General features: G+C 47.8%; 1 protein-coding gene across 1 annotated transcript; it reads left to right on the top strand.

Moving 5' to 3' along the window:
• The first annotated feature begins 3228 nt into the window (after nt 1-3228).
• On the top strand, nt 3229-5589 carry LOC119393138 (uncharacterized protein K02A2.6-like). The gene is made up of 3 exons (XM_037659996.1): nt 3229-3373; nt 3422-3528; nt 4303-5589. Exons 1-3 carry the CDS (start codon nt 3229-3231, stop codon nt 5587-5589), a joined length of 1539 nt encoding a protein of 512 aa, XP_037515924.1.
• Nucleotides 5590-12260: the final 6671 nt, after the last annotated feature.

Below are 12260 nucleotides of genomic sequence, written 5' to 3'. Positions count from 1 at the left end.
ATGTAATATTATTGGCGTGCATTGCAATACTATATCTAAATATATATATAATATACATGTCCTTCTATACTAACCGCCTTCACCAATAAGCTTTAATTTTTAAATTTAATTTAATTTAATTAATTAATTTAATTTAATTTAATTTTTAATTTATTTTTAGTAAATTCATTAGTACCCTTGATTACTTACACCCAGTGGAGCAAAATTGGTATTCGTATCAATATATATTGTCAATTCTTACCTACTTTGAATTACGAGGAGCTATTCTCATTTTTGACCATCTGCTCTAATTAACGTAAGACTTCTCATTGCTAATTAACAACTTAAGACCTCCACAGTATTCATACCCTCCATATATTTAGCAGCTTCAAGAAAAACAAGCTTATATAAAAACACTGACATTTTCACCTGTTTTAAGGCAACCGTAAACACTATGAAGCGTATGCACCCCTATAAGGTGGTTTCGCTGCAATGCACCTCAGACAAAAGTTCCCGTCGAACCTCAGAAACTTCGCCGACATCCACCAAACTTCACAGGTACGAATATTGAATCATCGAGATTGGGTCCCTTCAGTGATTTAAGCAGGTGAGGGCGCATTGTTTTTATATAAATTTTAAAATTATCTCCTATGGAGTTTCACATAGCACATAAAAGTGGCTCTCGAACCCAGGAAGTTAATGGGAATAAAGCAAAACTTCTCGCACTGTGGCATAATGACTCCCATATTGTATGGACGAAGTGATTTAAGCGTATATTGAAGCGTTACACTACAATAAATGTTTAAAGGTCGGTTCCCATTGAGTGACGCTGCCACTCAGCAGCCAACGCAACAGATGGCGCTAGTTGTCGATGTCCCGAATTCCTGGACACGAGTGGTAAATATAAACAAATTTGTGCCGCGTTGATTGTGTCGCCTTTCCGACGCTACATTATAGATGAAATAGTACTTCGTCCTCATAGGTGTCTTTATTGTGCAAGTTCAGGGGAAGAAGTTTTTTTGAAGCAATGGAAAATCCTAGGAACAAGCGGTGTCACTGAATCCAACACTTTAACAAGCGGACTTGTCTTCTTCGAGACTGCAATTGAAGCCCTGCAGAAGACAAGTCCACTTGTGAAAACGTTGGCTCTAGTGACACCTCGTGTTCCAACGATTTGGCAGCGTTATTATGCAGCTGCACGTGAACTAGAGGGTGCTTGTTCAAGTTGGTCCAGTCATCTTCCCCCTGGATGCTCCTGTTGCAACGCCAGCGTTTGCCGAAGTGGACGCAAGACAGAACTTGCATGCTTCTTCTCTCTTGCCTTGTTCCCCCCTTTGCCCCCTTCCCCTCCTTTCATGATATAAGTTAGAAGCGCACAATAAACGCCGGTCTTCTGCCTGGTGACACAGACTTGTTCATGTCTCCGGCGGCGTCTCTGCTGCCAACGTAACAGTGGCGACGAGTAGAAGCGACCCACGGAAAACGCCTATGCCGACGTTGGCCCTGCGTCGCTGGCCTTTCAACGCTGGCTATACGACAGGAGCTCTGCAACGCTAACTCTGCGCGGGACCCAGCGACAGCCATGGCACATAGGCTCCCGGATTTCGACCAAGAAACAGATAAGTGGAACGCTTATCTTGTAAAAGTTGAAGCGTATTTTGAAGCCAATGAAGTTACTGATGAAGCTAAGAAGAGGGCATTGTTGATCGCTGCGCTGGGGTCTAAGACGATAGAAGTCTAATGCGGAAGCAGGGGCGTAGCCAAGGGGGGGGGGGGTTGGGGGGTTCAAACCCCCCCCCCCCCCCGAAATTTTTCAATTTTGCTTGCGTATATAGGCACGCACACATACAAACGCACGCACGAACATACATAAAGTATGGTTGAACCCCCCCCCCGAAAAAAATTTCTGGCTACGCCCCTGTGCGGAAGAGTGGCGCCGTGTGAGCCGAACGCTCTCAGCTACAGCGAGGTGGTATCAACGCTGAATGACTTTTATGCTCCAACGCCTAACGAAATCTCAGAGAGCTTCAAGTTTTTCCACCGTAAGCATGAAGAAGGGGAGTCCGTGAAAGCGTTCATTGTTGAAATTAGAAAGATTGCCCAGAACTGCAATTTTTCGTCTATGTTACACAGAATATTGAGAGACAGGATCGTATGTGGCGTTCGCTCAAAAAGTTTGCAAAAGCAGTTGCTGGCGAAAAGCGACTTGACTCTTAAAGAAGCAGAAGCCCTTTCTTTGGCTGCGGAAAGCGCAGAAGACGGTTGCAGCAGATAGATAAGCACAATGATACTTCAACTGTTCTGAAAGTTAGCCAACGGCGCGCGTCCGATACCACAAGGACTAAGCAAAAGAATGAGCCGCGACAATGCAAATGCTGCGGCAAGTACGGTCATAAAGCTTCTACATGCTTTCAAAAGAGCCGTCGATGCTACAGTTGTGGTCGGCAAGGGCACCTGGCTCGCATGTGTAAAAAGACGGGCGGCACCGGAAAAACGCTAGCATTAACTACAGAAAATTCAGAACAAAGTGATGACAGTGACTCCAGCACACTGCAAATTTGGTCCGTCACTGGTATGGAGCCTCTGGTTCCACCCATAAGGAAGTTCATCTTGTGGAATGGTGTCACCATAAAGACGGACGTGGATACAGGCTCTCCTGTCTGCATAGTTCCTAAAGCAACGTATGAGGCACATCGCGACCATTGGCCCCAGCTGCAGAATACTCACTTAAAACTTTCATGTTACTTAGGGAAACTGCCCGTCTTAGGCACATTGGCAATGAAGGCTTATTATATGTCAGCGGAGGTCGACTGTAACCTTACTGTGCTGGATTGTGAAGGTCCCAGCCTGTGTGGACGGGACTTATTGCAGAAGCTTGCAGCAGAAGGAACGCCGGTTCTGCACGTCACTACTCCACCGAGCGGGGCAAGCCAACAGAATCCAGCAGGAACTGATGCCATATTCGCAGAATATGCTGACGTGTTCACGGAAGATCTTGGTCTAATCAAGGGTCCCCCAGCTAGGCTTTACATCAAGGACACTGCAGTCCCGAAATTTTGCAAGTCAAGGAAAGTTCCTTTTGCACTGCTGGATAAGGTATCCTCTGAGCTGGATAGATTGGTCGAAGCTGGAATAATATCACCGGTACCGTATGCAGAATGGGCAACACCAATAGTACCGGTATTGAAGAGCAACGGCGCCGTGCGCATTTGTGGAGATTTTAAGGTAACATTAAACTCTGTGGGTGAAATGGAGCGATACCCTTTGCCAGTCATAGACGACATCTTCGCGAACTTTCGAGGCGGAGAAAAATTCAGTATCCTGGATCTACGAGATGCTTACAACCAGATTGCACTGGACGAGAACTCGCGAAAGCTGGCTGTCATAAACACACGTAAAGGGTTGTTTTGTTACAACCGGTTGCCTTTCGGAATCGCTTCAGCACCGGCAATATTCCAGAGAACGATCGAGTCCATACTGCAAGGCATACCCGGGGTGCAAGCGTACTTGGACGACGTTTTAATCGCGGAGACTGCTGATGAGCCTTACGTAAGGCTTCGACAAGTTTTGCAAAGATTCAGAGAACACGGCATTAAACTTCGCGCTGACAAGTGCCGGATAAACGAGGCCTCGGTGGTTTACCTAGGTCACCAAATCGACGCCGCAGGATTGCACCCAACAGAAAAGAACGCGGAGGCCGTCAGACTTGCTCCAGCCCCTCGGAATGTTACTGAGCTCCGATCATTTTTGGGCATGCTGACCTTCTACAACAAGTTTTTACCGAACCTGTCGACTCTACTGGCACCCCTGTATCGACTTTTGGAAAAAACAAGCCGATGGTCATGGGGAGCAATAGAGAAGGATGCATTTGAAAAAGCTAAAGAGGCATTGTGTACCGCCCCAGTACTCACTCATTTTGACCCGTCTAAGCAGCTGTTTTTAGAATGCGATGCTTCACCCTATGGTGTAGGAGCCGCTCTCTTTCATCGAGTGGATGGGCAGTATAGACCGATAGGGTTTCGGTCGCGAACCTTGACCTCGGCCGAGAAGAATTACTCTCAGATTGAGCGAGAAGCACTGGCTTTGGTCTACGGCGTCACATGGTTTCGAGACTATCTACTTGGAAGAAAGTTCACTTTAATGACCGATCATCAGCCCTTGCTGGGTCTCTTGAGGGTGGACAAGCCAACCCCTACCATTGCAGCAGCTCGGATACAGAGATGGGCTATCACGCTAGGCGCCTATAGGTACCGTTTGCAGCATAAACCTGGGAGACTTTTGTACAACGCCGATGCACTGAGCCGTTTACCCATACCCTCACAGCATGCATCGGAACTGGAGGACTTTACGCCAGTCGTCCTATCCCTAGATCAGCAGGACATCGCTGCTGTGCCAACTAAACAGTTGCAAGCACTAACGGCGACAGACGACCTCATATCTCAAGTATGCAAGTACACCCGCAGTGGTTGGCCACGGGGCGTTAAAGGAGACGGCGAGCTCTCAGAATATTATAAGAAGCGGTATGAGCTGTCGGTGGAAAACGACCTGTTGTACTGGGGTCATCGCGTGGTGGTACCTACGGCCGCCCGCAAGAAGTTTCTCATGCTACTGCATGACTCCCATCAGGGAGTGTCATCAATGAAGGCTAGAGCAAGATCGATATTTTGGTGGCCTAGGTTGGACCAGGACATCCAACGCGTAGCTGCCAACTGTAACAACTGCGTTCAAGCACTGCCTATGCCACCAGCACAAACTCCTGTAAACTGGCCGGAGACGGGCGAAAAGTGGTCGCGGCTCCATATTGACTATGCGGGACCTCTGCGTGGCAAGATGGTGTTAATTGTGCTGGATTCACATAGCAAATGGATTGAGGCTGTGCCGGTAGCACATGTCAATTCCCGAAGTACCGTCGAGATCTTGAGAACATTGTTTGCCCAGTTTGGAATACCACGTACGGTGGTGTCAGATAATGGGACGCCTTTCACGGGCTTCGAATTCCGTCAGTTCATGGAGCGCAATGGCATTGTACATATCAGAACATCTCCGCATCACCCACAGAGCAATGGGCTGGCTGAGCGCGCTGTGCGGACTGTTAAGGACGGATTAAAGAAGATTGGAAACGCCGAGTTGACGACCTCCCTTGCCCGCGTGCTTTGTAACTATAGAAATACTCCTCAACAATCCGGACTGTCACCTTCGGAAAGGCTTTTGGGCTACCGGTTGCGCACAAGGCTGGACTTGTCTTTTCCTACCAGGAACCACCACAGTGTCTCGACCAAGCCGACGGAAGACACCGACTGGAATTTCGCCCCCGGTCAATCCGTCTATATGCGAAACTATGGAATGGGCGACAAATGGACGCCGGGAAGGGTCAGGGCCATGACCGGTGCTCGACTTTTGGAAGTGGAGACTGAGGCAGGGATTGTCCGTCGACATATGGACCAAGTACGAAGGTGCGACAAAGGATTGTTTTTGGAGAGCAACGACACTCGGGAATCGGCGCTACCTGACAACAAAGCGACGACCGAAGACGCCAAGGACGCGTCTGCAGAAGCACTACTACGACGGTCAACGAGAACAAAAAAACCGGTGGACCGTTATGGTTACTAAGGCGGAAGAAGTGTTGCAACGTCAGCGTTTGCCGAAGTGGACGCAAGACAGAAATTGCATGCTTCTTCTCTCTTGCCTTGTTCCCCCCTTTGCACCCTTCCCCTCCTTTCATGATATAAGTTAGAAGCGCACAATAAACGCCGGTCTTCTGCCTGGTGACACCGACTTGTTCATGTCTCCGGCGGCGTCTCTGCTGCCATCGTAACACTCCTGTTGAATTTGATTATCACGCGCAGTATGCGCGACAGTTTAACCTAATGTTATATCACTGATCAAACAAACACTGGTGCGTTCAGGTGGTGTCACACAGATACCCCGAGTATTGTTTCGACTTGCTTCTGTCACTACAAATTAGCTTGCAGTTTTGTTTATTACAGATCATTCTAAAAAAAAAGAAAAACAGGTTCTGGTGCACTATCGTGGCTGTTTTATTGGCTTATGCACAAGTTTCTGGGTTTCTTGCCTGTGAACGACGCTAGCCTTGGTGTAGAAAGCAACCGCAGAGGCCTGTGTTTCCAAGGTTATTATGTACTTAATATGTGCTGATGGGCTAATTTGTGAGCTATGATAGTTGATGAAGCAGTCCACAAAAGAACACAATCACGCACACATAAAATGACGCAACAGTGCTTGTGCTTGTGCCATTTTATGTGTGCATGATTGTGTCCTTTTGTGCCCTGCTTCAGGAGTATGTGCATTCCCCCGAGCACTGCTGCAATGGTTGCAACAAATTGCATCTGCAGTCCCTGTGACGCATAGTAATACATCTGTAACGTTTCGTAGATCATACATAATGGAGACGGGCCATGACCTCGACGAGCAGCTTGGCAGTGAGTCCTATACGCAGCGGCTCACAGCCACTGCAGCGCCTGGAAATGCAGATGCTGACACACGTTCTGTCGATGCAGACCCAAGTTCTGCAACTTCACGGGCTGAAACAGCTGCAGCGGCTGTCCAAAGCTCTCCACAATCATCAGGTGAACCCATACCAGCAGAAGGTATGGGTTCGGCGAAGCCAGCTGCCTTCACGAAACGAGCACGAGTTCGCCAGGAGTCGATGATAATGGAGATGGTCAAGGAGCAGAACACTTTTCGTGTTCCTGTCCTCCTTTTCCCTTTCTCAACCTCTCCTTCGCATCTCACACTCACCCACGGTGTTAGAAGTATTATAGGTGGACCGACGGCGCCTCCGGAAGCGGCGAACTTCTGTCCGCGGTTTGTGGCGTCTTGTTCACAGGCCCCTAGATGGCGCTACACTACTGGTGGCTCAAGAGCGGTATCAGGCGTGGTCGCTTCGGAGCCGCGACCGCCCCTCGAAATGAATAAAAAAACTGTGCGTTCGCACTATAACGAGCGCAAAAATAAATAAATAACTAATAGCTTCGAATAAATCGAAATTTGGACGATACAGCCGCTACCTGTTGAATATGTTGAATTTGCCACCGCGAAGGTTGGCGGTGGCAAATTCAACATATGCTTTCCTCGTTCGGACAATTAAAGATATGAGAGTGACGTCACGCTGAAATATGACAAATATTAGTTCTATTTGTAGAAGTATAGTTTAGATAGTTAGAAAAAATACCGCATTAGCCGTAGTATTACAACAGAAAATGCACACTGTCTTTGCTGTCGCGAACATTCGAAGTAATTTGCGGTCGTTGATCGCGGATAAAGAAATGTGTCACGAATACGTCTTTTTAGCTGGTCGTGCATAAAACACTGAATTTTAGCGAATGCCAGCAGCTAAGTTTGAGGCACCGACGAAGGATATGAAAAAGCATCCTGGTTTGGCACTGCGAGAAGGGGAGACATTATGAATGGTGGATATATGTTCCCGATTCTTCTCTGTTGCCAACTGAGGAATATATTTCACTGTTTATGTCTCGCATAGTCACCCGAAGACAGCGTTACTACTTCGTCTTTCAAGGAACACGTCGATCACGGTGTGCGGAGTCTTTACGAGCGTAGCCAGTCAACCGCGATGGTACACCGGTTACGGTACTCGGCTGCTGACCGAAGTTCCCTAGTTCGATCCCAGCCGCGGCGGTCGCATTTTGATGGAGGCGGCATGCTAGAGACCCGTGTACTCTACGATGTCAGTGCATGTTAAAGAACACCACATTGCCGAAATTTGTGGAGCTCTGCTACGGCGTGCCTCATAATCATAACGTGGTTTCAGCACGTAAAACCCCAGATATTCTCATTGTTAACAAGCGTAGCTTTCGCATGGAGAGAGAAAGACTGCACACGCACGTAGGTGTTAAAAAAAACTGGCCAACTCACGGCGTGGATGAACTCAAGACGATGAACTCAAAACGAACTCAATACTTCGTCGGCACGGCGTCATTAGCCAGGGCCGCCTTTCGTGATGTGCTCACACAAACGTGCCCTTTGTACACTGCTTCCCACGTCTTCGTTATGTACCTCGGCTCGAAGTGCTTCTCGCACACGTAATCAGTCGACTGCAGCACACGGTCCTTGCGCGGAATCGCATGGCGCCAAACATTCAGGCGTTCCGCATCTCGGGGTGCAGAAAAATCGACTTTTCAGTGCAGGTCTTGTACACAGAGTTGCACCGCGGCACGAAACACTTTTTGCCCATTTCACGGCTTTCTCACTCGAATAGCATGACCTGCCATCGCACAAAAAGAATTAAACGAGGAAGCAATGTGGCGACAACTGCTTCGTCACCGTGGCTTTGTCGGGAGAGAGGCCGGCGCGCGCCGCTGTGAGCCTCTTGACTGCTCCTGCCATCTCGCGGCGTGACGGCGCGGAGGAACCGAAGTTCGACGCAGCGAGCGCATGGCGCCGGTGCTGCGTCGTTCCACCTGTACTTCTAACACCGTGCACTCACCCTTCCACAAAGGCACTGAGGCATGCCCCACCATTTAGGGTCTTTACCCCAGCCATGAGCAGTGTCGCTGCCGGTGCTGTTCGTAGTGTTTCTAGGAACCGCAGTGGGAGCTACAGTAATAAGAGCTGAGCGTCTTCACAGACGCGGGCGACGGCTGGCATTGGTGGCATGCCCGTTTCTGGTGTATGAAACGTCGCCAAACATCGCCTCTAGTTCACGGCGCGGCTGCAAGACGCGGCAGTTTGTGAAAAACGCATTAAATAATTATTTTCCTCTTGTTTCTGCCTGAAAGGTAGGTTATGTCTATTGATTTCAACACCCAATCTTTCGATTTCGCTGAAAATCTCGGCGGAAAGAATTTTGTTCAGTATCCCTTTAGTTTGGGATTATTCTCCAAAGTACTATTGCTAGGCTGTGCTGGCACTACATCAAAATATCAACAATTTGCTTACAGGTATCCATGAAAAGAGCTGTACAGAACGGCAGCCGAAAGGCTTATTCATAAATAACCACATCTCACCGACAAACTTGGTGGTCAAACAAGCGGTTTTGTAAGCATCAATATTCTTTTTCTAATGATTGTCCAACTGTGGCTTTCAGTTTGTCATATTTGTCAGTGTATAACAACTTCGTGTAATGAACTGCACGGTAGTGCTGCTCTCATTTTTTTAAAGCGACACTAAAGGCAAATTAGACTTGGTTTGGTTGAAAGGTCAGTGCTTGAGAACATCTAAAATGTCAATTTTATGCACAGCACTGCTTCGTGACAACAAAATTGAGGCAGATGTATAAAATGATTCCCACCATTATGGCAGCAGCTAGAAAGCCTTCATTGAAAGGTACAGTCTCAACGGAAAAAGATTGGCACAAGTGACTGATTGCCGGAGCGGCAAGAGTGCGACACGTAGTGCTGCCTTAAAGACGATAGCCTTTCTTGGGATACTTGAACGCAGAAATTTTGGTCTGTCCCTCTGTCTGTCTGTCTGTCTGTCACACAGTTCAGCCACCCGGCCACATTTTAAGCACTTGCTGAACGCCCAGCCATCTTGAACTGGTAGCGGCGTTCATACTCGTGAATATTGTCGATCAAAAAGCAAATATTACGCATATCTGAGGCGCAACATCAGTACGTAAGTGTTAGGTGGTGTGTTCCTTTACTAGAAAATACATAGATACGTAATTCTAAATACTCTAATGTTTCTTAGGCTGCGCTCAAGACGCTAGTGTTTCTTAGGCTGCGCTGAAAATGCGACGCTATGAGCCAGATGCGGCGATTCATCATAGAGGAGCACTCGTGTAGTACGGCCGGCAGAAGACTATAGCATAGAATAAAGAACCAGTTTAGAGAAGGGAAACTGTAGCCTTGACAACAGCACGAAAGATAAGCAGCGGTAGCGCATGGAACTACCGAAGGCACCCAAGAGATGGCGCTGCGTAAGCAGGAAGCGGAAAACAAAATTTATTGTTTTTTGTTTTTTTAAGGTAGAAAAAAGCAAATGGCTGCCTTTTTCATTCCGTACCGGGTGCGTAGGCGCATGCGCGGGTGCCTCGGCTGGTTTTTTATTCTATCCTTTTTAAACAGAAGTGGACGAAAGAGGCCGGGACTCGCGTATGGCTACGGATGTCTCGGTATCTTTCACCCGCTTGTTTTGAGCGCGTCGATACGCCCAGCAGCACGCCAAAGCGCCCTTCGGAACGCAGTACCTGTGCGTACGAAGGTTACATGGAACCGAAAGGCATACATTGGGAACTGGCACCAGTAAGAACAATTCACGAGGGAATAGAAGGAACGATAGTCTTTATTGACAGTGAGCAAGCGGTAAAAGTCCCTTGTTGAGACATCGTGAGCTCGTAAACGACTAGCCTTCGCAGTACTTCAAAGAGACAAAACAAATTAGATGGCGTTTGTTGCCCGTTTCCACCGTCAGCTAGCGCTCACAATAACGAACTTGTATTGTAGGACAGGCGTAAAGCATCAGCATTTTTTTTGCTACAGTTTCAGTACTTGCTTTCAACGAGTACGCCTGAAGACCCCCGGGTTTGTTGTTATTACAACATATTGCGGTCAGGCTGAGAATACCAAGCAGGTTCACACAGAGAAATCACAATATAGCGGATGTCTACAGAATGGCAGAAAACACTAGCATTTTAACACGTGATACCGATGAAACAACCCATAAATGGGACATATGCAAGGCCTCAAAGAGGTGCAGAAATACAGAGAAGGGAGAAACAATTTTCTATCCCGGTCATTCTCTTATCATGACATCGCCACTGGAAAGTAGGCTTCATGAACAGTCTGGCCAAGTCGTGCTCATGCCATCGCATAATTCACTCGTTCATATGAGCGCACCAGACCTTGCAAGTACAAGTGAAATAGCAGCTTTGTCCACATGTGTTAGCATACAACTCAAAAGCGAGAATAGTGAAGTGTGATATGTTAACGAGGTCACAAAGCAGAAAGAAAAACGCTGAGCTTGAAAGTACGTGTACCGGCCATCGTAGAAGAACCTGTGAAAACTGACGCCTTCGCCGGTATCGCAGCTCCTGCGGCACCATACAGTAGCACAGCGACTGCCCACCATAATTGCAATTTGATTACATAGGTGAATTAAAAAGCTTTCATGCGTATTTTAGACAACATTAACGATAGAACTTTCAAGAAAACGGGGAGCAGCAAACCAGCTGCCAACCACCGGACGATAACTGCGCATAATCTGCGCGTTATCTGCGGCACCCGCGGCGCAGCGGCGCACTTTTTGCGCTTCGTCACTGGTCACGGCGACGGTCCGCTTGCTCGTTACCGCGCGCCGGTTGTCAGCGGTGAGCGACAAGGCAGACATATCCAGCGTTGCCATGGCGATACCCAGTATTCAACGGCGGTCACATTGGCAAATATGCCAATTCACGGCTGTCGCTGTACCTCTACCTTGCGGAACGTCTGCTGTACATGGACACACCACCGTTACACTCCTTAACCTCAAAAATAAAAACGGCACGCAGACTTTCGTAATATTCAAGAACACATGGCGAAGTTTATAAACTACGGTTATATTTATTTATTCCATCATTCGTGTCAAGACATAACCCACATTAGGCTACACTTCATCTTCCCTAACATGGCATACATACGTGCCAGTCATTAAACATACAAAATTACCCCTAATGAAGTGAAGCAAGCTGCATTCAGGTACTAATTGATAGTGGGGGAGGGACAGCCGGGTGTTGCCGACCACCAGACACGTTTTTTGCAGATTTCTACGTTTTAATTAATGAGCGTGTGTGTAGCAGAACCCGCTTGCCATTTTGATATGGTCACGGGTATGGGAATGTCGCCCTGGCACGGGCGACGAAATTACACCGATTGGATGAAGACGACAGCATTGTTGTGGGGCTCAGTCAAGAGCTGTCCTGTTGACCGACCCAACTCTACCTAGAGTTTACCACACTACTAAGCCTTCGCATTACGATGGAGGCGAAACGTCAGAGACACGTGTGCATGCGCTAGTGCACGGTAAAAAACCTAATATGGTTGAAATTTAGGGAGCCCTCCACTACGGCGGCCTTGTTTTGGCTCGTAAGACCTCACAAACTTATACGCCTGTCACTCGGCAAATTTAATGCCATTTGCAGCGAACGTCACTCTCTCATACGGGCAAATTTTCGCCAGCAGACACCACTTCAACCTACCACTTCAATAACACTTCAAGTCATGTTGCCCTACAATGCTGCTCACACTTCAGCGTTGCAGCTAACAAAGTAAAGCGATAATGTCTACGGTTTTACGTTCGAAAACCACGATGTCATTGTAAGGGAC

Source organism: Rhipicephalus sanguineus, chromosome 1, assembly GCF_013339695.2.
Source record: "Rhipicephalus sanguineus isolate Rsan-2018 chromosome 1, BIME_Rsan_1.4, whole genome shotgun sequence".
Taxonomy (NCBI): Eukaryota; Metazoa; Arthropoda; class Arachnida; order Ixodida; family Ixodidae; genus Rhipicephalus; species Rhipicephalus sanguineus.
Note: the sequence above shows the minus strand (reverse complement) of the source record. Positions and strands in the feature narration are given on the sequence as shown.

Bases quoted from the DNA above. Each gene is read 5' to 3' on its own strand.
- LOC119393138 (XM_037659996.1), top strand. From the start codon at position 3,229: ATGGAGCGATACCCTTTGCCAGTCATAGACGACATCTTCGCGAACTTT. The intron at 3,374-3,421 runs GTAAAGGGTTGT...GAATCGCTTCAG, and splicing joins GCTGGCTGTCATAAACACAC to CACCGGCAATATTCCAGAGA. The intron at 3,529-4,302 runs GTAAGGCTTCGA...ATACCCTCACAG, and splicing joins AGACTGCTGATGAGCCTTAC to CATGCATCGGAACTGGAGGA.